General features: G+C 54.0%; 1 protein-coding gene across 4 annotated transcripts in view; it reads right to left on the reverse strand.

Annotated features, from left to right (window-relative positions):
- Positions 1-26,484, reverse strand: part of SAMD4A (sterile alpha motif domain containing 4A) — a 107,387-nt gene that overhangs the window by 555 nt on the left and 80,348 nt on the right. The window contains exons 4-12 of one of the 4 annotated variants that reach the window (XM_054827854.1): positions 20,166-20,429; positions 14,491-14,600; positions 13,763-13,849; positions 10,073-10,367; positions 8,595-8,680; positions 6,565-6,683; positions 4,091-4,292; positions 3,671-3,797; positions 1,806-1,889 (exon numbers count right to left, since the gene is read on the reverse strand). In XM_054827854.1, the coding sequence (XP_054683829.1) occupies positions 1,806-1,889; positions 3,671-3,797; positions 4,091-4,292; positions 6,565-6,683; positions 8,595-8,680; positions 10,073-10,367; positions 13,763-13,849; positions 14,491-14,600; positions 20,166-20,429 (1,374 nt within the window). Of the gene's footprint in view, positions 1-575; positions 1,890-3,670; positions 3,798-4,090; positions 4,293-6,564; positions 6,684-8,594; positions 8,681-10,072; positions 10,368-13,762; positions 13,850-14,490; positions 14,601-20,165; positions 20,430-26,484 lie in introns of those variants that run through there. The other 3 variants (XM_054827853.1, XM_054827856.1, XM_054827855.1) reach the window with 3 other exon arrangements.

Raw genomic sequence — 26,484 nt, forward strand, 5'->3', positions numbered from 1 at the left:
AGGTGGGTGCCAGTTTTGGACACATCCCCCATCCCCCCCCCCCCCCCATGGGGCAGGTCCACAACCCGCTGCCCAGGAGCAGGGGGACAGGGACGGAGCTGGTCCCGGGGGGCTGCTTGCCCCCCAGCTAACCCAGCCCTGCAACGCCCGCACTGCAGAGGATGCAAAATTTTCCTCCCGCTGAGATTCATGGCAGGAAACCACCCCCCCCCCTCCCCCAGGAGTCGTTTCTGTGTCCCCAGAGCCCCTGTCCCCCAGCGCCCCGTGACGGCAGGGACACATCCAGCCCCAGCCCCGACCCATCCCAAAGCCGCACAAAGGACCCTGCTGCCAGCAGCCCCCTCTCCTCCATCCCCCCCACCCCGGGCGTCAGCAGCTCTTACGGGGCCAGAAATCAACACCCAACAGCACTTCCGACCCTCCAGCCCTCCTCCAGCCCCGACTGCCCCCCGGCCCCCATCCCAAACCCCCATCCCCGGGATGGAGAGCGGCGGATGGGGTGCTGGTGGTGGGGGGGTTGGCTCCCAGGGCAGCTCCCAAACAGAGCACTCCCTGGTTCTGTACCCGGGGCATCAGAGCCACCTCCCTCCTCAAAACTAAAAACAAACAGGTTTGTTACGCCTTTTTTTTTTTTTTTTCTCCCCTAAAGGTTTATTTTTTTAAGAGCTATTTATAGCACGACCGGTTTGGAGAGGCTCAGGGTATCCGACCTGGAAAAAATAACTCGGAGGAACAGTACCCTGCAGAGGAACAAGACAGCTAAGCCTCGCCTGGGCACACGCCGGAGAAACGCTTCGGGTGACAGAAGTGTCCTTGTTTTCCCGGCCGGGGATGCTGCCGCGGCGCTGCGGGGGCCCTGCTGCCTCCGACAGTCCTTGCTCACGCGTTCCTCTCCCCGGGACGGGCCGTCGCATCGCTGCAGGGAGCCGTGCCGGTGGGGGGAACCCGGCTGCACCGTCTTCCCCAAGGGCTCCCGTCCTCAACCGTTGGATGCAGTCCGGGGATTGCCGGGGTGGGACCCAAGCTGGTTATTCGGGAGGGTCTGGGCAACACAGGTGGCCACACTCATCCCATCGCTGGGGAGTCATCGTTTGTGCTCGGGGGTCCGGTGCATCGGTGAGGGGTACTGGGCGCTTCTGGGGCCGGTGCTTTTTGCTGTGCTGGCCTCTCCGTCACACTGCTGCCGCCTTTTCCACCTTTCCTGTCCATTTTTCCACCTGGTCCTCCTCCCTCCCCGTGCCCGCTATCTGCCCACCCAGGCTGGCACCCGCAGCCGCCCCAGGCACCGCCAGCACGGCTCCCGGCACGGCTCCCGGCACAGCGCCCTGCAGCCCGCGGCAGGGTTTGAGCTCCGTGCTTGGGGGCTCCCGCACCCCCCGGCCAAACGAGGGACGCTGGTGGCAGAAGGGTAAAATACTCCAAAGCCTGTGAACCATTTTCGAGCACTCCGGTGGCAAAGGCTTTATCGAGAACTAATAACAGACTAGCGAGCTAATACTAATTATTATTAGCAAGCTAACTAGTGGCTAATAAGCACGGACTCCACTAGTGCTGGGTGCGATCCCTGTGTTCGCTTTTACCCCTCTGCCCTGCGGACCTTGCCGAGAGAAGCCAAAGTCCCCGTCCGACCTCCCCCGGGAGCATCCCCAGGAGCATCCCTGCGTCCAGCCCTGCCGCCGTCCTGTCCCCTCACAGCCACAGCCTATCCCAGCTTTTGGGGGGCGCGGGGCAGGGGCAGGTGCCGGGGGGCTCGGCGGAGGCGGCGTGGACGTGCTGGAAGAGCCCGAGGAGGAGGGAGTGCTCACCGCTGAGCGCGTGCTCCGTCATGCTCAGGCACAGGGACTCCAGCCTGTTGTTGATGTCAGGTTCAGTCACCGGCACCTGGAACTCTGCAGGGAGAAAGGGACAGGAGACCTTGGTCAGGGGACCTGCCCCGCACCCCCTGCCTGCTCTGCTGCCGCCAGAGCGGGTGCACGTGGGGTAGGAAACCACCCGAACGATGCCCCAGGAAGGTCTGACCGCGTGGCCGGACTCTGGCAGCGCTGCGCTTCCCGGTGCAATCACCTCTGGCAGGAGGTGTCTGCGCAAACTGTCATCGCTCCCGTTGTTTGTTATCGATCAGGGCTAAATCCGGGGGGATTCAACGGCATCGCGGCCGGAAGGCGGATGGAAATGAGGGGTTCGGACGCCTGTTAGAGATGCTGGGGTGGAGCTGGGGTGAGAGCGGGACCCCCCCACACCCTGGGAGGGTCAGCCCCAGGCTCTCCCCTTGCTCAGGCCCTGCAAAAATCCTTGATACATGTAAAAAGCGGCCCCGGGGAGCGGCGGGGCTGGGAGCTGCCCGTGCAGGCAGCGTGCAGGCAGGGTTAGCACTCGGACGTGGGATGGCAGCACAGACCAGCACAGCCGCCGGCCGGCTTTTCCCTGGCCAGCTCGGCTGCCGCTTGGTCGCCCACGGTCCTGCTGCCACGTGTCTGGGGTGGGGGGTGAGCACAAAAAAAAGGACAGGGGGGAGGCGAAGGCTGCGACGCCCCGGTCTGATCCATACAGCACCTAAATGCCCTCCTCTTTGTGGCAAAAAGCTTTGCACATACAGCCTGTGCTACCGACGGCCGGCACCTCCTGCTTGCCACCAGCCTGCAGGAACACGGGACGAGGTCCAGGGGGGTTGAGGTCCCCGCAGCCCGATGAAAAGTGTTTCGGGAGCCTGGCCCGACATTATTACTTATTTTCCTCCTGACTCGGTCCGCATCTTTGGCTCTCTAATCCTCCTACGCCCTTACTCACCGCAGGCTAACACGCAAAGAGAAACCCATTTATTCTCCTTCAGCGCCTGCAGAAATGTGCCCTTGTCCTGGTGTTTAACCAATACCAAGAACAGACGCTGCTTTTGCCGTACGGGACATTTGCCACCTAAATTACGCAGTTAAAACAGGGCAGGCATGTGATGCCAGGGGAGCTGCCAAGCTGAAACCACGGCAGAAGCTTAGGGATGAGGTTTAGTTTACGTGAGGGGTGTAACTCCCCATCCCGCGGTAGAAATTGTTATGGTGTGTTGGTGAGAAAAGGCACGGGTAAAGGCTAGCGAAGGGATGCAGAGAGAAAAAGGCACGAAAACCCTCATGGGATGGATGCTCCGGGTTCGGCAGGAACCCCCATGAATCAGAGGATGCTCCTATATACGGGAGCATTTTTTCAGTGTTTGGGAAGGAAGCACCGACACGGAGACATTTCCCGTCACATGCATCGTAAAGAGAACTGCCCTCGAGTGCACAAAGTCCCTCCACAGCGGGTCTCCACGTCCACGTGTGAGCAAAAAAGGTGATGGAAGAGCTACCGCCTTCCCCGCCTGGCACGAAGCCCCTCAGAAGCAAGCTAGGTAAGGCGTCAGCACCGTTACATATAGGGTCAAGGTGTTATATATAGGGTCAAAAATCCCTCCAGTGATGGCTCCAGTTCAATCAACCCTGTAATCCAACTAGTATCACCGACACCCTGCTCGGGCTGTGCCAGCCGGTGCCGCGAGCGGGGCTGCAAGCATGCCGGAGCATGTCGTGCCGGCACGGGCGACGTGCCTGTGGCGAGGCTCACCGGCACGGCTCCTTTCACGCAGCCTCCCCTCGTCTTGCCGGGCTGCGGCTAAGCGAAAAAGCAAATGTCTGCTTCCTACCTGGCTGCTGAAACATCAGCATGGTCTGCGGGGAGGTGTGGACCGGCAGCGAGCGCGTCCTTTGCACCGAGCTGTGGCTCCGGCTGGGCATGCTGTTGCTGCCCCCGGGGTTGGCAAACCAGAGGTTCTGCGGGAAGGAAACAAAAAGGGGTGCGAGATGTTAAACGGAGGCCTCTGGGCCGTGTGTCTATAACCCCCTTGGGCTCATCTCTCCTCCCTTCGCCTCTTGTTTTGCCCCCCCTCCACCCGTCCCTTCGTCTGCACCCCACAGCACGGAGGAGAATGCAACCCAGGCACCTGCAAACTGCTCTCGTTTGCTTGAAAAGGGGGGGAAAAAAATGGGAATCCAGACAAGTTAGAGGAGGAAAAGCAAGGGAAGCTTTTATGGAAAGGATGGAAAAGCTGGAGATGCCGACCAACCTGTCTGCCTTGCTTGAGGATGGCGGGGCTGGCGGCGGGGCTGCGCTGGGGGGTGCCCAGCAGCCCACTGGGGCCCAGCAGCCCCAGCCGGGCGGTGGGGAGGTTGCGGGAGGGGATCTGGAACTGGCGGGGGTTTCGCCGGCCCAGTCCTGCCCCCGCAGATCCGGCTGTCGGTAAGGAGTTTGACTGGCCAAAGCCTCGGCTGCGGAGAGAGAAAGCGCCGAGGGTGAGAAATCGGCCCCTGCGAGGGGATGGCGCTGCGGGCGCGGGGGCGAGCGGCTGGCGTGGTGCGCTCAGACCAACAGCCGAACGTCCCGAGGGTGGCCCTGCGTTGTTGCGAAGCCCCGTACCGACGCTCGCCGCCACCCCGAGCCCTCCCTTCTGCAGTTCTCAGATTCACATTCATTTTTTTTTTTTTTTAAAAGTTATCTCACTCCTGCGAAACAGGCCTGTTCTGAACTGCAAGCTACAATACCACAGGTAATTCCCCAGGCACCTGATTTCTTGGGTTTTGACTCAAACTCTTCACGCATTTGACCTGTATGAAACACATCTCTCGTGTGTGGATTCTCTAGTGGCTGATAAAGGTTCAGCTCCTGCTGTCGGGTTTTCTCTACTGGGAATGTTTGAAGGTTGGACCTTCTCCCCTTCCAGGAGGTTCATTTTTACGAACACGGTCCTCTCTGAGACTTCTCAAGTTCTGTAAAACTTGGTTAAAATGACCTGACAGGATTTCCTAGGGAGGGGCTGAGCGAAAGGCACCTTCCTGCATACAAGGCACGGGGGGGTCCGCACCCGCTCCCCTCTCTGCACCGCAAACCTTCATTCACCTCCCTGTGGGCAGAGCAAAACCACCCGGACCCAAGACCATGGGGCCACCAACGTCCTGAGACACCGATCTCAGCACACAAAACCATCTTTCCTCCTGCTTGGGGAGGGTCACACACGCCGGCATCCCTCCCCCACTGGGTTTTTCCACTTAAAACCAGAGGAACGACACAAAAATAATGAGATAAGCCTCGGAAAGACACGCAGCGCCGGTCTCCTCACCATGCAATGCCAGCTTGGTGTCTTTGCCCGATTTGCCGGGCAGCAGGACTGCAACGCCGTTCTCAGGTTTAAGCACAGCCAAGGAGAGGAGCACTCTGCAAACCCCCAGCTGCGGCTCCTTGAACGCTCCCCGTTCCCCTCGGCCCTTCTCCAGCACTTGGTGACCCTCACAGATGTTTCAGCTCACCTTCCTCCCAGCCCTCGTCTCTCCTGCTTGTGCAGGTGGCTGCAAACATGCTTCAGATGACATTAACATGCTGGGATCCCCAAACCGGGTAAATTTACTAGGTAGAAGTACGACGAGGTTTCTTTAAACCTCATCCAATAAGCGGCTCTTGCCATTAAATCCCCATGAAAAAAAGCAGGACTGGCCGCGTGCTCCTTCCTCGCCCGCAGCTTCCCAGGAGCAGAAGAAGAGCCGCACATTGCAAACCACCCAAAAGCAGCAAGGGAACTGGAGAGCATCCTGGGCAGCCCTGGGAAAGGGACTGGGACCGTTTCAGGTCAGCAGCTCTACCTTGAGTGTGGGGTCAGCCTGGATGCACAGCTCAGCTGCTGCACTGGTGATGGCCCAGAGCAACCGAGTCCATCAAAAACCCTTGCTCGTGTCTATTCTGCTTCTTTCCTGCCACGAACATTCAAACTGCTTGTTTTTTCCGTTCCAAAATACTCCGTTTCATGGCACTCGGGTTCTACACTCCTTCCTTCTGAACTTCCACCTCGGCTGTCCCAACCCTCCCAGTTACCTCCAAACCTCTTTTTCTTTCTGAGAAAAAAGAACTCGCACAAGACTGCAATAAAACAGACGTAGCAGAACGAAAACAAAAGGCTGACGCTGTTGTTAAAACCGGTCTAACAAAATATCTCTTCTTGCCATAACCCAAATGCTTTCTAGGAACACCCAAAAAATCCAGCATGACCTTGGAAGCGAGCAGACACGGTGCTCACAGCGCAGCCCTACCCGCCTTTCGGACCGCAGGCCCCCGGCTCTGCACCCTCTGCAGCCTTCGAGCCTTTTTTTTTTTTTTTTTTCCCCCCCCCGGTTGACGGCTTTTTGGTGAAACTCCAGCACTGATGTAATTAGCAAAGGGCAGGGGCAGGGGCAGAGCCGGCCGCCCAGCGCCGGGGATACGCCGCACAGCTGGGAAGCACCGGGTTCGGAGCCAGGGAGACGCGGTGGGAATCGGTGGGGTAGGCGCCGACCACACACGCAAGCAAACTTATTGCTGCTTTCCCTTCCAGCCAACGCCTGGGGTTTTATTGCTGAAGCCTTTCCAACCCGCCTTCCCCCTCCGAAACGTGGCTCTGAACCTGGCAGGATCCGTCCCTCCCTGTCGGGAGACATCGGTCCCACTCGAGATGCCCTTGCCGGCCCCCCCCCCCGGGCGCTGCATCCATCCCTCCCCTCCCAAAATCCCGCGTACCTCCTCTGCTGCCGATAGCCCGACAGCTCCAGGAGGGATTTCCGAGGGAAAGACCGAAAGAGTTTCTGCACCTGCTGTTTCCATGACAGCAGCCGCTTCTTCTGGATCTCTGTAAACGCCTGCCCCCCCAAAAAAAGAGAGAAAGATAGGAAACATGAGAATATTCTTCTGGACGAAGCGAGCGGGGATGCATGTGTGGGCGTGCGTGTGAAGAAAAGTAGCCGGAGCAGGCGGTGGCGTGAGTTGAGCCCCATTGGCAAGTCCGGAGGGAAACCCTGGTCTCTCTCAAGGATTTGTTCACCTCAAGGGGAGAAAACGCTCCAGCAGCGTCCCCTGAGCCCCAGAGCGATGGCCCTGGGCAGAGCAGGGCTTCCCCAAAGCTCCCCCCCGCCACCCCTCCTAGCCCCCAGACCCGTGGTGTGTGCTGCCGCACGGGCACCCAGCTCCCCGCTTGCTCCCGGGGTGTGAGCGCAGCTCCCCGCGCCATCAGGCTGGTCCCTGCCGGGTGGTGACACTTGTCACCTGAACATGGCTCTGGAAAATGCTGCCAGGGTGGGAAAAAAGCTGGGATTTGGAAAAAAAGAGCTGCTCTGTGGAATCCCGCATCCTATCCCCCTTCTCGGGGCTAGGCAGAGCTCGGCTCCGCTCCTGGCACCGATGGCCTCTGTGGGAGGTCACCCGGGGTGAGCCCCGTCACCCGCCCGGGCTCCCTGCGAAGGTCACCCACGCAGGGGACAGACCTCCTCCCGAAACGCCCCAGACCTCCAGGCAGGCGGTCTGGGTTACGGGGACACCCACGTGCCCACCACAGCTAACTTTAGACACCCAATGTCTCCGCGCCGTCGGCAGAGAGGAGCGGAGATCTCTGGAGGATAATTTGGAGGCTAATTAGCGCCTGACTTGATTGCTCCAAACCACCCTCCGGAGGAGACGCTCTCTCCTGGCACTGATTACGCCGGAGCCGACGCAGACGGTGGTCCTGGGACACAGGCTGGCACCGGCGCGGTGACGCTGCGTCACCACGTCCATCCCGGGCGCTGCGGGAAAACGAGCCTCTCGACAGCTCTGCGTCCTCCTGGCTTTGCTCTCCAGCCCTGGGCCTGCCAGCAAACCCCACCGAAATCTCCACCGTGATGGACAGGGGTGTCTGGGAGCACAGCTCAAAAAAAAAAAAAAATAATCTGTTGAAACACTTGCGTTTTGCCCAGTATCCAACTATTTCGTCCCGATTCAAGATCCCCCGTGCTGGGCCGTGCAAAGGTGCACGGGTCAAACCTTTGCACAAGCGTGGCTCAGGCACCGGCGTCAGCTGCACGGAAAGGGGCTTCGAGCCGCCTCTCTCCTCTTCCACGTGGCGTGCAGCAGCACATTTTGGGGGTTTGCAGCCACCAGCCCTCTCCAGAGGAGATTCTTCTGTGCTTTGACAGCATATTTTTTTTATAAGCGAATAAGAGCAATGTTTAAAGCCTGCAGCTCCTACGAGAGGGTGTGCAATCTCCCCCCCGCCATCCCTGCCACACGGGCAGGCGATGAGAAGCGGCTTGTTCTTCCAGGTGCAGCCAACACGGGTACGAAATGCTGCAGGACACCGGGGACGCCAGCCATCCCTGCCTGCCACCGGGCAGGAGCACGCCGGAGCCCCGCGGCACAGCTACGGCCATCCCAAACCATCGCCTGGCAAAATCCCAAGACCAAGCGCTGCAAAAACAAGAGGCGGCAACACCGAGGGATCGCCGGGTCTGTCTGATAGAAACCGCCTGCGCGTTCATCCAGCTGCCGATCGGATTGTCACGAGCCAGATGAATTTCCCAGCTCCAGGTCTTGGCAATTAAGCGAGCGTGGGGGAGAAGCGACATTTCCATGCACCACGTTGGAGCTACCGCCCGCTCCAGCCCTGCTCTGTCAGAATTACTATTAATACCCCCCAAAAATATTTGTGTTAGAAACCAAAAGGTTTATATAAACAGACACTTTGGAAACAGTTTCTAAGTGATGAGAACAACAGTTTTAGATGATCCGTCACGACTCACCTCGTGGATTAGACATTTGTCTATGAGCTGTAAATAGGAACTTATATTCTCTTCGTCGGGTCGGGAAACTAAAAGTTGCGTGCAAACTGGAAAAAAAAGAGAAGAGAAGAGAAATGGGCATGCGGACATCGAGCTGGGGTCCAGGGGGGTCCAGCGAACGCCTTGGAAGTCCTGTTTCCCTTGTCCCACGGGTGAGTCTTGTCATCAACGAGAAAAAAGGCCCTTCCCCAATTCCTGCCGTGCCGTCCTATATTTAGGGCCAGATTTTGTTCTCCGTTATGATGGTGTAAATCCAGAGTAACACCACTGGAGTCACCAAAATTAGACCTGAGCATACTGGAGCACAGGATTATTCCCTTTTCCTAGGCAAGAGCTGGCGCTGGGAGAGCTCCTGCTCCTACGGCCAAAATTTGCCCCTGCTGCAAACGGATTCCCAAGGATCCCAATGGCTTTTAACCCCTTTTGGAATGAATGCCATAAAAGCAAGTGGAAATGAGTTCGCAGAGAAATGAGTCTCTGCTGTCACAGCCCCGGGCAGGGCGGAGGACACCTCGTCCTGGCAAGGCTTGTGTCATACGTACAGCTTCGGGAGTGACGGAGGCATTAGCCACGGGCTGAATTCATCAGCAGGCTGGAAATGGGGCCACCAACCCGTGTGTCTGTGCATGCAGTCAATTAGCCGCTCAGAAATTTTGCACCAAATTTTTATATAGAAAACGTCTATTTTTTGCAAAAAAAAGTCTGAAATTGGGACAGGGCTGAGATTTCTTCGTGGCATCCCAACGAGTTTCTGCTCCCGGTCTCCTGCATGAGCCTGCAGATGAGACTCCCCTCCACGCAGCCAGCACCGACACCTCAGGTGCCACCGATGGGCGTTAGGACACATCCAAGCTCATAGAAATTTGCCCGAAAAGCCCCGTATATGGCACAGGAGGTTTGTCCCCACCTCACATCGCTCCTCCCCGTGCGCTAACTCTGATGCAATGCTGTGCACCCTGCACCAGGCATGAAACCATGGACTGGCACCTGAGTGTTTTGGATGTCCTCACCTAAACCGGGGCTTACAAAGGGGCTTGGACACTGCTCATTTTTACTCAGGATGGCCCACGTCCAACCCATGCACCACTGCTACATCCCCCCAAAGAGAGCAAGTCCAAGGGATGCTGCTGAAAACAGCTCTGGACCCGCAGGATGCCTCCAGGGCTCTGAGCTGGGGCAGGCAGAAGATGCTATCCACCCCTGAGCTGGGGCAGGCAGCCTGTCCCACCACTGCCCCTCCCAAAAATCGCTGCCCACCTCCCTCCCCGAGCTCTTACCTCTTGCCACAGCACGGTGGGGGCCTCAAAAAATCATCACCCCCTGGACTGGGGCTTGCAGGGGCTCAGGGAAAGGCTGCTGCCAGCGCCGCCACCGCACGCACCCTGCCCCGAAGCAGCCCTCCCTAGCGAGGAGGCCAGTACCAAGGGACAGCCGCTCACCTTTCCCCATCACTCTGGTGAACTGTCCGGGCAGGTCACCTTCGGGCAAAGGGGCCCCCCCCGACTCGCCCTCACATCCCGGCAAATGGTGCTGCTGCATCCCCCCTGCGGCAGAGTCCTTGCAGTCAGAGCCTTGGCTGTCTGAGCCGATCAGGGAGGAGGGGTGATGCGAGTCCACGTCCCGGCTGTGCTCCTCCGTGCTCGAGTTTTGGGAAGAGTAGCCTTTGATGGGGGTGAGGATCATTTGGTGTAGTTCCTGCAGTGGGACACGCAAGTTGCCACCTTCCAGGATGTCCTGCGGATTGAAGTGGAGAGAAGAGGTTTTGTCTCTGCAGGGACAACACGACATCAGCTATGAACCAGACCCCTACTGCTGCCCCCCCCAAAATCCCCAGGAAAGCCAGGGGCCTCGCTCCTGCTCCAGGACCCTGCTGCAGCCCATATTCACCAGCCGTGTTTCATTCACCGGGTCTTTTGCTTAGACCAGAGGAGTGTGGAGCTGCTGCAGGGACTGTGTCTGATTATCCACAGATGTGTTCGGACCTGAATCCCCAGAGATAAATATGCCTTGTTAACTACCGGCACCCAAACCCAGCAACAATCCGGCTTCAGCATTTCCAAATTTCCACCAGGAAGATGGGAACCCCACGAGAACGACTAAGCCTGTGAGATTTCAACTCCCAGACCAGCAGGTATCTTGCTCCTTCCCCAGCAATCCCACAATCGTGACATTTCAGCTGTATTTAATTTAAATTATATGTTTTAATATGGCCTTGTCTCCAGTTTCCAGCACTGCCTTCGAGCCTGGTTCTCCATTAACTGCTCTGCCCCAAAGAGCCTGCGATAGCACCCTTACGCCCTGCGACCACCAGGAGAAAGTCCAGGACCAGGTTGGGATGCAGGAGCCCGTCCTGCAGCAGCGAAGTGGGGACGTCCCACTTAAGGTGAATTTATATCCCTATAGCAAAAATATCTCGGTTGGAGATCCTGGGGGAGGTCCACCTGGGAGGGAGAGGATTTGGGTACGCTCCCAGCCTTGCTCTCGGTTATGAGTGTGGATCATCCCTTCCTATGGCCAGATCCTCCTCCCACATCGAAAAGCTGATGGGAAATAATTTTATTTTTCATGTAGCCTGGACCAGAACAGCTCACTGCGGGCTCCTGCACGGTCTGGCTCGTGGGACGTTGCTTGGAGAGAGGCAGCTTTTGGGGTGAGTCCTGGCTGCCCCTAGGGAAGAGACACAAAGTGGGTGCACAGGCCGCGAGCGAGCCAGCCAAAGCCCTGAAATGGTTTTTCACCCTAATTCCTGCTGCACCCCCCAGCTCGCTCTCGGACGTCTTAGCTCCGCTTCTCTCAAAGACCTGGCGTCGGTCTGCTGGGCATGATTTTTCAGGGAAAAAAAATCCTGCTCTGCTAACTGGCGGAGAGGGGTGGAGCTGCTCTTTCCAAGAAAGCAGCAATCTTTAACAGCGAGACACTGCCCAAAAAAAAAAAAAAAAAATCAAGTCCCACACATGCTCTTGTTTAACAAAAAAAAAATTGGATGGGAAGTCTGGAAAACCAGAGACGTCTCCTCCCAAGTAAAGCGGCTCACAGGCAGCTCTGAGCCCCAGCAAAGTGGGACCGGGTCCCAGAGCCCAAACCCATCCCGTGAGCGCTCCAAAGCAGCCCCTGCCGCTTCTCTCCCCTATTTTACAGCGTGCGTGGCTGGCTGCGTCAGCCCAACTGGGCTCCCCTTCCTGCACCGTGACAGTCAATCAATACCGCATCTCAAAACCCAGGCGGAGAAGCGGGGGAAGAGGCTGTGCAATCACCTGGCAAACACGTCGCCGAAGAAAGCTCAATCCGGTGGGCTGTCTCTTGGATTCAATAGTTATTAATACACGGAGGTAAATATGGCTTTATTAGCTCCTGCCATACTCGGAGCACAATCCCATATTATAAATAAATAGCCAAGCAGTGAGCTAATGAAAACACCAATAAATAGCAACACACCACGTAAGTATTTAAAAGCCCCTAGCGGGAGGCTCTGCAAGTTGCTGTTTGAAGACGGTCCAATTAAATGTAATATATTATAATATTGCGATAACAAATAGTGAGGTGCTGGGTGAGCTGCTCCCAGCCAGTCTGCGGTGCTGGTGCTTCTCCGACAGTCATTTCTGCAGAGTTTAAGCTTTCGTTGAAGGGACAAAGGAGTTTCTGTTTGTTCTCCTTGGAAATTCAAGCTGTTGTTCAGGCACTGACGTGGGTGTCTGGCTTTGTATCTGGGGACAGATTGTCCATATGATCATAGAATCTTTAAGGATGGAAAAGACCTCTAGGATCATCAAGTCCAACCGTCAAGCCAACACCACGTCTACTACACCATGTCCCAAAGTGTCAGGCCTACATGCTTTTAGAACACCTCCAGGGACGGTGACTCCACCACCTCTCTGGGGAGCCTGTTCCAATGTCTGACCACCCTTTCAGTGAAGAAGTTTTCCCTAATATCCAACCTAAACCTCCCCTGGCACAACTTGAGGCTGTTTCCTCTTGTCCTATCGCTTGTTACTTGTCCCAAGAGGCCAATGCCCACCTCACCACAACCTCCTTCCAGGCAGTTGTAGAGAGCGATCAGGTCTCCCCTCAGCCTTCTCTTCTCCAGGCTAAACACCCCCAGTTCCCTCAGCCGCTCCTCATCAGACTTGTGCTCCAGACCCTTCACTACTCCGTTGCTCTTCTCTGGACACACCCCAGCACCTCAATGTCCTCCTTGTAGTGAGGGGCCCAAAACTGAACACAGAACTTGAGGTGCAGCCTCACCAGTGCCCAGTACTGGGGGACAATCACTGCCCTGGTCCTGCAGGCCACACTGTTCCTGATGCAAGCCAGGATGCTGTTGGCCTTCTTGGCTACCTGGGCACACTGCTGGCTCATGTTCAGCCGGCTGTCAACCAGCACCCCCAGGTCCTTTTCCTCCAGGCAGCTTTCCAGCCACTCTTCCCCAAGCCTGTAGCGTTGCCTGGGGTTGTTGTGACCCAAGTGCAGGACCCGGCACTTGGCCTTGTTGAACCTCATACAGTTGATGATGCTCCCAGAAAAGCGCAGTTGCCCTTGTACCTGACAGACACTGCAAAAGCCCATCTCTTTTTGGGGATGGTGAGGTAGGGGCAGGGCTTGGGGGTCCTGTGCATGGAGGGGTCTCTAGAGAGGGACAGTGGCATCGAGACAGGAGAGTTAATGAAGTGGCCGAGGGATAACCAGGGGTTAAAGGCTCTGCCCAGCTGCTTCTCCAGCGGGAGAGAGGACCACAGCGGCTGATGCAGCTCGAGCTGGTCCTGCACCGCAGTTCAGCGGATGGGTGACACTTCCCACCAGTGTCGCTGGGATGGTGGCCGCCATCACCTGGAGCTCAGGTGTTTCCGAGCACCCTGGAGCTGGGCAGGGTTCGCACCAGTGTACAGGGTATATCCATCCCAGCTGCATGAGTGCTGGAGACGGATTAGGACCGACTCTGCAAAACACAGCCTCAAATAAAACCTGCACCTGCTACAAAAGTGTTTGAGACGTCCTTCAGATGCGGCCAAGCCAACAACAGATTTCTCTGCAAGAGATCCCACCAACACACATAACCAAAGAGTGTTTCACCCCAGAATTAATTCCTGGCTTCTTGAAAAAGAAGAAATACAAACGTGGTTGTGATTACTTACCCTTTCTAAGGATTTGAGCAGGTTTTGTCTTTCTTTTAGCTTTTGGATACTGATGACTATTTTGTGTCTTGCGCCTTTGGTAACATTCTGCAAAAACAGCACAAAACCTGGTGTTAACATTTCCACAGGACAGCCGGGCCAACCCAAATCCTTCTTTCCCTAACCAAAAAGGGCCGCTATAAATTAACCAAATTTCTGAGTGCAGGGATTCGCGGGGGGCATAGAAAATCACTGCTGAAGACAGATTTCCAGCTAGTCTGTCCTTCCCCAGTACATCTCGCACAGTGAAAGCAAAGGTGCTGACCAGCCGTCTTCATCCCCAGGATAACGCAGAGGTAAATGGGAAATCATCAGGGACATTTTCAAAGGTTAACAAGGCAATCGGCCACCAAAACCCCACCGACTTTAAAGGAGTTGGGTACTGCAGACTGCGCCCCTGAAACTCCTGAACTTTCCCAACTGGAAAAAAACCCAAGCACAGCTCCCAGTGATGGGACTTTCATGCTGAGACTCCAGTAGGAAATCTGGGAAAAGGCCTTTTTCAGGTACAATGTGGTGTTTTTCGCTCCCCAAGACCCATTTTCCTTTCTCTGCTTGCTTTCCAACCACCTGCAGGCAAAATGCCTTCCACGTGAAGATGCAAAAAGTGACATTGGAGGCGTCTCATCTACTGACTGCACAAGAATCATGACCGCGGCTGATCCTTTTACAACCGACGTGGGACGTACTTGTGCCTCGAGCTGGCATTCGGTGAGGGCCATCATCTCCTCGTACGTCATCTGTGAGAAGAGGGCGGCGTACTTGTGCAGCCGGAGGCTCTTCAGCCAGGCTGGGACATCTGCAGCACAAAGGTAAGGAGATGAGAGCTTCTGATGAGCTCATGACACCACTTAACCACGCGCAATAGCATCAACAGCAACACAAGGAGCTGATCAGGTGCCATCCACCATCCCAGTGGTGCTTCAGACACCTTACTGAACTTCACGGACCTTTTGGAGGACATAGTGCTATGGATATGGATATGGATATGGATATGGATATGGATATGGATATGGATGGTAGGAGGAACCAGCCCCTGGATGAGGACACATCCTCAGAGGTTGGGTTTCTGTGGCTGAGCTGCTGGGAATTAGCCCACAGGGAGCCGGCGTGGTGCCACTGCATGGGCAAGCTCCTCGCTGCCCTTTTCCTGGGAACGTGGGAACCACTGAAGGTAACAGTGTGGTTGAGCTTAGGATGAGCAACTGGCTGTTTTGCAGATGGCAGACAGTGATTTATGGCATGAAGGAAGATGGTATGTGCTGAAAATTTAAATGGCTGCTTAAAGAGAAATAACGAGATATTTTTTTGACCATGGAAAAATGACATGCCATCGAAGATGGTCCACAACCTGCTTCAGAAGGGTGACTTGGGACCTCAAAATGCACCAACTGAAATGACTTCTTCCTTCCCACTCATTATCTACAGTGCAGTACCTCTGTGCCCGGCTGGATGGGTACCCAAAAATACTGTTATCCTCCTGACATCAATGTGGTTTCATGGGGAAGGACCTGGGAGGGGGATTCTTCCTCTGCAACACGCAAAACCCCACCAGACCCCATAATGGGGTGTCCTCCATGGAGAAGGCAATGGGACAGGAGCCTCCCCCGCTCCAGCCTGCTCAGCAGCTACTTGGGGTTTTGCAGGTTTGGGGGGGTCCCTGCAGATATCTGTGCTGCAGCACACCACCGTGCCCGTGATGATGCTTCCGAAAGGCTAAAGGCTTCAAATGCTGTGCCAAATTTGGGACCTGCTTTATTTAGCACCTACAACCTGACAATAGCTCTGCCTCAGCCTACTGAGCTCAGGCGCTCCGCTCCCAGCAATGCCCTTGTCCATGAGTCCTTGTCCCCTTCCCCACCAGCGAGACAGCCAGGAGCCCCGTCTCAATCTGCGCTGGCTGCAGCAACAGTGAAAAACCATTTTTTCAGTCCCAAACAGCACGAACCCCCACACCTTGAACGGAGAGAGCAGGCGGAGGCTTGGGAAATGTCTCTTTTGGGGTTAAATACAAATTAACAGCAACATCTCCCCTCTCTTTGATCCTTCCTGAGTCGATGTAAGGGGTACGTGTCAAGCGGGTGGTGGACCCCATGTCCCACGGCAGGCAGGGGTGATGGCACAGGAGAGCCCGAGGGGAAGGAGTGATGGCTGGTGGTGAGGCTGCGCCCATGGGGTTCCTCTGCCCAACGTGCCCACCAAGTGGGGAGGAGGAATGGGGCGCTTGCACCATTTTTGGGAGAGATTTCTACCCACTATGTGCTTCTGCTGCTGGGCTGGGGCTGCTGTGGGTGCTGGTGCTCTGCTCACCATCCCCGGGGCCAGCATGAGGACAACCTTTCACGGCCACGTCCAACAACCTTCACTAACATAGCCAACCTCAAAGGTTTTCTAGACTGATCCGACCGCAAAGTGTGAGGCTAGACTTGCTTTGGAAAGGGATGAGGCAACGTGAGGAGGGCAGTCCCACTGCTGGGACATCCTGCGGTGGGGGTGGTCTCTGTCCAGAAAGCCCCACGCTGCTGAGTGCCAGATGCAAGTCAAGGATCAGCACGCACCTCTTCCCAAACCAACATCTCCTTGCTAGAGGGGACAGGGCAAGACGGACCGTTGGTTTGGTCCCCTCAGGCAATTCTTACATCTGCCAGAAGTCTCCTGCTGCCGCTGCCTGGGCTGACCCCAAACCCCACTCGCATCACGCAGAGGTGATGCAAACGGCCCCAAAATGCTGCGTTTTGCTCACACTCTCTGTTCTCTGACACACATCAGGATTTGCGTTTCAATGAAATTCCTCAAATGCTGCACAGAAAGAGATCAACCCCACTCCAAACATGGGGGCAAAGCAGTTACTGAGCACGGACAGGCTGAACTTTGCCATTTTCCAAAAGTCCCAACATGCAACAGTCCTGAAACCTGCTACCGGAGGCCTCTTAAACCAATCTTCTCTTTAAAACAGTTAAAAGCTATTAGCAGAAAGCTCTCTGTTTCCAGCACGGGAGCGGCAGACTTGAATCTCAACTTCATTTTAACACAAACCCACGTCATTTTAGTGAGGACACATTAAAAGTCGACCTGATCTTGTGTTCCCTGGGGACATCTGCCTTTGGCGTACGTCCGTGCCAATGGCAAAGCCCACGGGGATACTTTCAGAAGAGAGATGCAACTTCATATAGACATTAAACCCTGCAGAAAACCCATCTCCAACCCTTGCAGAGGGTCAGAGCGCAGAAGCAGCTCTTCTTTCCCTTTGCACCAGCCTCCCTGGACCACCTCCTAATTTTGGGGAGCTATGATGGTCCCAGAGCCCCCTTGCCAACGGGGATGACAATCCTGGGAATGGGCTGGGGAGAAGGAGCAACCCCAGCACACAGAGGGATGGTGATGAGACTTTCCCTTCCCACGGGGAAGAGGCAACCAGGAGATGCAAGGTCATCTAAGGTCCCTGGAAAGTCAAACTTCCTAATGCTTCCCAGTGAGCCACCCACCCGTGGAGCTACTCTTCAATCACCGATTACTGGGAGCTAATTGTGAAGCCGTGGCACGGCTGTGAGAAACGCTGCGTCTGATGTGAGCAGCAATCTTCATGCTGCTCACATACGTTGTCCTCCATATGCATTAAACGCCGGAGTTTGGCCGGCACGCATCTATCTGGGTGCTGGCATGGAGATTTAGAAGAAATTGAGAAGGAAAACAATTCACCCTGCCATATACATATATATATACGCACACACACACAGAGGCCGATGTAAACGCAGGATGTCTTCAGAAGGGCCCTTACGGCACACCGTGCTAAGCCATGGACCTACCTGTAGCAGAAACCCCCAGCTCTACCCAAACCCTCCTCCTGGTGCGACCTGAGCTGTGTCCCGGGAAGGGACGGACGGACAGATGGACGGGCTCTGCAGGGAACAAAGTGTCCGTGTCTCCCCCTGGAGAAACCAGGACCTGGGAAAAAGCCAAAGGGGCCTTTTCCTTCAGCAGGAAGAGAGACGGAAAGGAGAAACTAGGTGACATTAGGGGAGATGAACGGCTAAGCCACGTCGGGTGGGGGTCTGTCGTGGGTCTGGTTTCCCCACTGTCCTCCTGGATGCTCCGGAGGGTGTTAAAGAAGGAGCAAGCTGACCAGAGGCACGGGTGACACCAAGCCACAAGAGCCTGCAGGCGCTCGGGGAGACGTGGCTGCAATTCAAAGAAGGGACTTGGCAAATCGAGCAACCGGTCTGGATGAAATAAGATGCAACCCAATAAAAATGCACAAAGTTGTGCGTTTCTGTAGGAACAAGAAACGGCACGAACCGAGGGCAGGGAACGGGCAGTACTTTTTTTTGCAGGAAAGCTGTGGGGATACAATGGGTCATACGCAGCCCGCCGGGGTGTGTTATTTGAGGACATTGAGCTATACGGCCACAGGAACGCTGTCTGTATGGCAAGCAAGTCTCTGCTCTGCTCCCGAGTCCAGTTTTGGGCAACGCACCTTCAATAAAATACAGACTTTGTGGAAAAAAACCCGGCGGAGAGAAGCAAGAATAACCCCAAGTTTAGAAAAAAACATCTGGGAAGAAACTGGATTGGTTCGGTCTGAAGAAAATACAGCAGAGGGGGGAGGACACGACAGTCGGAGACACCAGAGGCCGCAGACATCTGTTTCGCACGTCCCCGGACACGGGGACAAAAGCAAACTGGCTGACTCGGCAACGGGGGGAACCAGGCTTAGATGTTTGCAAACCTTCCTCCAGAGAAGGAGGATGCCTGGGAAGGGGTGGCCCTAGGAAGGACAGCTATCTGCCCCGGGGCGCTGCATGCAGTTTATCAGGAGTTTATTTAATTGATTATTGCTCGTGGACAGCCCAGGCAATAGTGCCTTTGGGTTTCGCAGATTTGGCTGTATAGATCGATCGCGTTGCACTGGAAAATTTTTGTCCGTGCAGGTCCCGGACCTGCAGCTGTGGATCACAGGGAGCCAAGCTCCCCATGGTCTCCTCCCCAGCTCCATCAGCAGAAATCTGGAGAAATGTAGTGTTAAACAGACCTCTCTGCACCACTTGCTTCCAAAAACGGGACAGACTGCAGGATTCGGCTGCAGGCATGGAAAGCCTTGGGGACCCTTCCCGCTGATCCCAGCTTAGTCTTCAACATGCTCATGGTGACCCCTCCAAGCCTGCCTTCCTGCTGGTCCACCATAAGGTCACGCAGGCAGCAAGAACCACAGGTAGGCACAGAGCACCGCTGGAGACGAAACGCCCTGGCTGCTCTGCCCGATTCGATGTTCGTTAGCGAGCGGAGCTGCCGAGAAGCAAAGCCATCATGCTCAGAAAACTCTCCCGTCACACCTACGGCCCATCGTCCCCACCTCACAGCAACGCTACGGTGCAAAGTCCAGCCAGGGAGAGGGCTGAGCCCTGAGCAGCTATCTCACGGGGGAACCGAGAGGGGGTTTTTTTTCAGGCAATTATTTCATGCACATCAAAAAGTCATACAGTGCCAAGTCAAACGCAGCTCCACGTTGCAGAGATTTGGATGTACCGAGATTGGCCTGCAATTAGAATAAAATCAGACCTCGTGACTGTTTAAAAACATCGCTGGTCTTTACAGAATTGAGTTGCTTTGCATTAATGCAAACGGCAGTTGTTTAAATCAGCCTCGGAGAGCTGCGGGTTCATTTTCAGTCGTTTTGTCTGTTCGCAGGAATATACAGTCTGTGCGTTTGCCCAGGTTTTATCTATTTATTCTTCTACAGCCCGAAATTTGCTCTCCATCTTTGACGGCAGCGATAGGGTTTAATTTCTGCCTTGTTTACCAACAGGACCACATACATTTATTGCTAAGAGTCTCTGTGAAATGCAGGTGTAATGGGAAAACCAACTGAAATACGCAGGATCAATTCACTGCAAACAGGTCTGCTAAGCCAAAACTTCCCCAAATACTTGGTGGGTACCAAACACTGCAATGGTAAATCACACAGGGCTTGCTAAACTTACGCTATTTTTCACGGTAATGAAAAAGAAAAAGAAAAGGAAAAGAGCACCACTCGCAGCCAAAAGCCACAGGCTATGGAAAAAATCCAGGTTTTTTGGAAAGTTGGCAGCTTGCAGGATTCTGGGGCAAAACCAGCCCACGGGCACCCAACTGTAAGACATCAGATCAGGACCAGCCGCTGCTTAAAAGAAACCCTGACTTGTTCCCCTAAACCTAAATTCCTAAGCCGGGAAGAAACGCCGAAAGACCCCGTTTAGTTACGAGGACTTTTGCCCCCAAAACCGCCAACCGAGCCCCGCGCTGCCGGGAAAACGGCTTTTCCCCTCCTGCCTCTGGGTGCTGGGGCGCGGGGGTGTGTGGGGGGGGATGCGTCTGGTTTTTCACTCACCTTTCATCCCACTCCCTTCCTCCTGGAATGTGTTACGAGCGGAAGGCTGATCTTCTAAATGTTCACTCCCACCACTTCCCGAAGAGGCTACACTGCTTTGTGGAGACAGGGGGGCATGATCGGAAGGGATGCACTGGGGTCCTCTAGCTCGTAAGTCCTCATGAGACATCCATCCATGTCCTAGAGGTTGGTTTGGCACATTCATGGGTGGGGTAAGGGACACAGAGCGTTTCAAAGGGCTGTGGTGTGTCTGGCCTGAGAGAACTGAAAAAAAAATAAAATCAAAGAGGTTATTCCCCCCTCGCGGCCCGGGATGCAGCAGAGTCCCCCGAAAAAAAAATATAAAATTAAATGAAATCGTAAAATGCGTGGTCGTGGGCCACGGTGCCTCGCTGATGGCTTTGCGGTGCCCGCGGCTACCTGAACCCTACCCTGAGCTCTCCGCTTCGCCTCCCGGGAAGCAAAGGCGATGGGAGTACCTGCAAGGAGATGGGGTTACACGAGCTACGGCGGGTTGCTTAAGGAAGGATGTTGCGTGGATTGAATCTCTGGGGGAAAAAATAAAATAAAATAAAATCGAGCAGCTCTGGAGGTTTTCCCCGTGCGGAGTCACGTACCGAGAGCAAACCTGAGCACGGGACCGGGCCGGGTGCTTGGCTCTGCCTCTCGCCAGCCCGGCAGCCCGGGCGGTTGTCTCCCTTGCAGGGAAGGCACCGCTGCTATTGCGGGTGTAACGGGAATTTTGAAGCAACTACACTGAAACTCACCCCTCTAAAAGCAGCCGGACCCGTATCTTTCTGGGAAAGGCATAAAAATCCCCAGGACGGGAATGTCCCCACGCAGACCCAGGGGAAGCTCCTCTGTCTCTCCCTTTGGGTTAGGACTTGGCTTACGCCCCGAAGCACGAGCATTTCCGCCTCACGTCATCGCGGAGGTACTGAGCACCCGTAGAAACGTCGAAGCCTTGCTGAGCCCTGCTGAGATCTTGCACTTAGTTGAGCTATCGTCAGCAACGAGAGCGTCCCAGCTCAGCCACCCATCGGGCGCGCTTCCCAGCACACGCCTTGTAAACCCTCCACAAAAGCAAACACCCAAAGCGACGGTGAAAATACACCCGTGACACAGAGGTGAGGCTGAATCCCCAAAAAACGATCTTTGGAAAGGTTTGGATTTTTTTTCCTTCCCAGTTGTAGATGGGTTTGTATTTCCTGGCTGAAATTTTAATACCACCAGAAATTCAATTTGTTTTTAACAAATAACTTTAACACCGCGAGGAAAAGAGCGATGCCCCAACTCCTGTGATCCGGAGTTCCTCCTCGAGAAAGGCTTTACAATGGGTAGATATTTACTTGCCTTTCAGTCAAGTAGAGAAATCTGTCTTATGTAGGCTAAAGTAATAAAAAAACCCCAAATCACAGATTTTCTGACACTTTTTTGTAGAAGTGTTGCAACTTGAATAGATTTTTAAATACAATTTTTACTGAACAGTCTCCATTGCTCACTGCTCTTCTTCCATGCTGTCTCATTCAGTTTTAGTTATCTCCTTCACGATTTAGAGATCTTTTTCGCAGGTCTGTTGGTCAGTAGGGGTAATACACAGTATTTAGAGGAAAAGATGGATATGGACAAACTATCTGTGTTTCCTCTAATGAAAAATAGATGAAAAGATTGGTCTGTTGGCTTAACAAAATTCAAATTCCATCATTCACAAAGTCACCAAACTGCTGGTTAAACCATAAATGCAGTTAATGTATTTTAATGTACGGATTTAGGATGTGAAACACTTGTTTAATGTTTTATTGCAATTACTCTCAATGAAATTAGTTGAACTTCATGGGGGCTGTTTCCTCATAACCGACACCAAAAAAATCTCGGGATTTAGCCGTCGCACAGCTGAGCCGTTGGGATAACCGGGATAACCCGCTGGGTTAACTGGGACAAGTTCTGGATCCAGCGCTATGGGAAGGTCCGTTCCGGTTTGCATCAAACCCAAGCCGACGCTGCTATTTTCAATGTGTCCCGGGGTACAGATGCGGGGTTCACATCGTGAGGGCTAACGAAACAAGGACTCATTTCTAGAGACAAGAGTGAATTCTGTGGAAAGACACTGATTTCTCAAAATTAGTGGCTGTAAGCTTCACTGCGGGGTAGATGAAATGGAAAGTAGATTTTCTGCTCCGGGGAAATTTGAGGGCAAAAGGGTTAAAATGACCTCCCAGTCCCTATAAGACCGAAATAAAAACTTTTCAATTTTTCTTGCAAGATCGAATTTCTTAAATCTGTACAAAAATCCTGAGGAAATGAATCATTTTTGTTGCTTTTCCTCCTAAAGCTCCAACATGAAGCTCCCTAACCTCCTTTTCCCACTGGCGGGAGTTAATCAAAACCACTCACAGCTCCTCCACGTCTTATTTCCTAATACAAACGAGTCTTGGTAGAACCCCCCCCAGCCAGGTGTACCATGCTGTAAAAGTTAAGCTGGGTTTAATTCCCAGTTAAAGCCCGGGGGAAAAGCCACCATCAAAGCCATCTCTGCTGACCAGAAGCAGAATGAAAACGAGCAAGTAGCAGAGTTATAAAAGGAGGGGAGAGAAAAACACCAGAGCTCGTTTGCATTTATTAAGCGCCTGTAAAAAAGCAGCCCGTGCCACACGCAGCTGACGGATGAAGCCAAAAACCTGCGGATTTCTGCAATGTCTAAATTGTTCCTATTTCTGAAAGCCAGTTTTCTTCTACCAGCACATAACACTAACACCACGCTGCGCGGGGAAGCAAGGGGATGGCTTACGGTGAAGACTTTGTTCCCTTCCTAGTAAATAACTACAGAAACATCTTCCAGAAGTCTCCTGGCAGAAAAGGATGTCAATGAGGACGGGGGATTGTTTTCAGAGCGGTGTTATGTTTCCTAAAGTTGTGATGCATCCTGATGGGGAAACAGATGGATATAAGAAGGTCTTGGCCAAGCTATTTCAGCTCTTGGCTTTGCAATTGTACCCCAAAAGCAGCACCGTAACAGGGTTGTGTAGATATCGCATCATCCTCCCAGGAGAAAAAAATACTTAGCATTAAAAAAAAAAAAGGGGGGATGGGGGGAAATATAGGAAAAAACTGATAAATCAGTTGAAATGCATCACCAGGGCTGAGCATCGCAGCGGCATCGCCCCAGTCACACAGCCAGGGGAGATAGAAACCACCCCAAATTTGTTGTAGGAAATACTCTGGTTTAGGAAATATTTGTGGCTCTTGAATGAACGAGAGATGCAGGGGTACGGGCAAGGAGGACAGGAGCTAATTGTCCCCTTTTAGGAGGCAAAGGGCTGCTCCATGAGTCCTCCCTCTTACAGGGCGTACGCAGCAGCTGGTACCCAGCAGCATTTAAGCCATCCTCTCCCCACCAAAATCTTGCAAACAAGAGGAAATTTTTGCCTTAAATCCAGCCCAGATTCCTTCCCGAGCAGCAACACCCTTGCAAACTGCTGCTCTTCCATCTTAATTTTACATCCCCTAATTAGAAGCCGGTGTCGGCTGGAGGAGAAATAATGAACTCCACAGGATGGCCAGGAACGATTAGAAATTATCCAGTGCAACATATAAAAATTAGTTCCACTTCTTTCTCTGAGATAACACAATTCCGGAGTCCAACGGACCGTGTTTTACTAAACCACAAGCATTTTTACTGAACTATGAGTCAATTCACATAACTTCACAAGACGCAGCAGGGATAATTCCTCCGCAAAGGATGCTACAAGCGGGAAAAATCACCAGCTCTTTGAAACCACCCCAGCTACTCAGGGCACCAGACGTAGAATATTTAAGAGCTCTTAGCACTGGTCTAACTTTAGGCTCTGCTTAAGCCTTTCTGGCTGTAACAGACACCAGTGAGCAACAAGGTTTCTTGCAAACCCTCTCAGCAGTTTCAATCAACGCTTAAAAACGCTGCGAATCCCGGGATGGCACCTGCCTTCTTTTAATTCGTAACCCTCAGAAAGGGGATTAATAAATGTGCGTTACTTATTAACGCTGCTGCTTGTGCTCGTGTCCTTGGTTTCTTGAAACGGAGGACGTAGCTAATGATTTTCAAAGTGTCGGTTTAGCGTAGGTCCTTCCCCGCTTTTGGCAATCCTGCGTGCTTTTTGGATGGTCCAAAGCGAACCCAGAGCTGCCGATGGGACAAGTCACTTATTCGGTCTCTTGCTGCAATAAACGGTCCACGCGTGCTTTAACTTTAGCAAAAGAAATCCAAATGTGAGTTTGTAACCTTACACTCAAGCCTTTTTTTTTTTTTTTTTTTAAATTAAAAAAATATTCAGCTTTACTTTAAAAAAGGAAATCTAATATATTCTCCCAGGGTAAGATAAGGCTCCAGGAGGTGGCCAGAGGCACGCCTGCCTTTTGGAGCACCGCGGCGGTATGAGCCGGACAAACAAAGAGAGGAAACCACCGCTCTCAAGTGCAAGCCACGCTGGCACACGGATCCCTTACAACTTGTAAGCGTGTCCCACTTCTGGTTTAGAAATGTTTTCCTGCCAGCCGCAGGCTCGGTTAGGCGGTGCAAGAGCATTCTGCTCCCCGGGGACCCGCCAGCGACTCTGCAATGGCACTGCGCGGTCCGGCTCCTGCCACCCAGGTATCTGATGGGACGGGGGCCAGAGCAGATCGAGGTCCTCCCCACGATAACCGGGCTGGCATCGCATCTTTTGCTCCGCCGTGACGGCTCCGAACGGCCGTAGGGGTTGCGCTCGGCCCACGCAAGACTGTGCTTCCTTGAAAGAAAGCTCCTCGTGGCCTTCAGATTGGGGTCAGCTGCAACCCAGCAGATGTTGCTAAATATAACGCCTTTGAGATGAGCTTGGGATGTTTTGCATCCTAGGGAAAAAAAATGTGATAAATAACCTGGAGCCAACAGCGCTGAGATGTATGAGGTGTTGCCAAAGCGCTCTCAGGCTTCCAAACAAGCTCGGCTTAATAATCCCAGGGGAAAAAAATGAAGACGATGGAGAAGGAGTGATGGTGCTGATGCAACCGTGCAGGGCTCCCCGTCGCAGGAGGCGGATGCAGGGATGGAGCAGCAAGGAGCATCCCTGTGGGGCCACCACCTCCCCGGGGAAAACCGGCTTTATCAGGGACCAAATGTGATAACAGCTTTATCACGGACCAAACGGCTGGGCTGGCACGGCAACGTGCTTAGAGAAACTCTGAGGCTGCAAGTGCTTTTCCCGTGAAGCCCTGAGTTTTGTTGTTGGATTTTTTTTCTCTCTTCCTTTTTGAAGTGGTGTTGCCTATTTTGGTAGGCAAGGCCTAATTTCAAGAGGGTTTTTGTTTGCTGAAGACCATGTGGAACAGCGTCAGACATTTGTGTTGTGGTTTCTCAGGGTTTTGGGCCAATTTTTCAGCCTGAGAAGGAAAAAGCCACCCATTCCTGTAATTAGAGCCGAGGAATTGGGCTCTGCAGGCAGACCTTCCTCCAAGCGGCGTGCGACAAGCCGACAAGGCACTCGCTTTCCCGCTGCCCCAGCGTGCCCTTCACTAAACCTGGCTTAAAGTGCTGCAAAAGTCCTTGACGAGATGCACGTGGGGCTGAGTTGAGTGTTTCCACCAAGAACCAGACCCATTGCCGGACCGTCTCCCGTCGCGGTGTGCCCTGCACCGCCGCATGGCACCCACCGGGTCCCCGACACCCACCGGGTCCCCGACACCCAGAGGACCTTTACAACAACCTCACAACCCTTCATACCAGCGCACGGTCCACACAGCAGATGACAAATCAAAACAATGTCCTGCCCATGGCTGGAGAAAGGAAAAAGCGCTGCAAGGTGCATGCTGAACTTTTTGGGAGGGTGGGTTTTTTTTTGGTTTTAGTCTAAAAATGGCACTTCCTGGCTGCAAAGCTGGTTGTGGTGCATCCTCGGGCAGTATCTGATCACGTACAATTCCTTTCCCGGTCTGCAGGCACCTGGAGGAGCAGCTTGACCCCAACCTGCTGTAGGAAGCGGGGATATTTTTAATCCACCGAGGCCACACGGTCTCTTGTGCAGCCCGGAGTCACCCCCATGGAGGGGGAACACTGAGCAGCTGCTGCAACACCCCCCCGGCCCTCGCAAAGCAACCGCCAAGTTCAACCCGGTCCTCTCCTCTGCCTCCCCCTTGCTACCCCAGTCACGAAGCATCGTCCCCTCCAGGAAAGCTCCCCCGCGCTGGCAGACCAACGCTCGCAGCTTTGCCAGCGTTCCCGTGCCGAGGACCCTTGGAAACAGCCGCCGGTGGGTCACGCTGCCCGGCTGGCACCCAGCCTCCTTCCTGGGCACCTCATTCACCCGCA

This window comes from Grus americana, chromosome 5 (assembly GCF_028858705.1).
Source record: "Grus americana isolate bGruAme1 chromosome 5, bGruAme1.mat, whole genome shotgun sequence".
Taxonomy (NCBI): Eukaryota; Metazoa; Chordata; class Aves; order Gruiformes; family Gruidae; genus Grus; species Grus americana.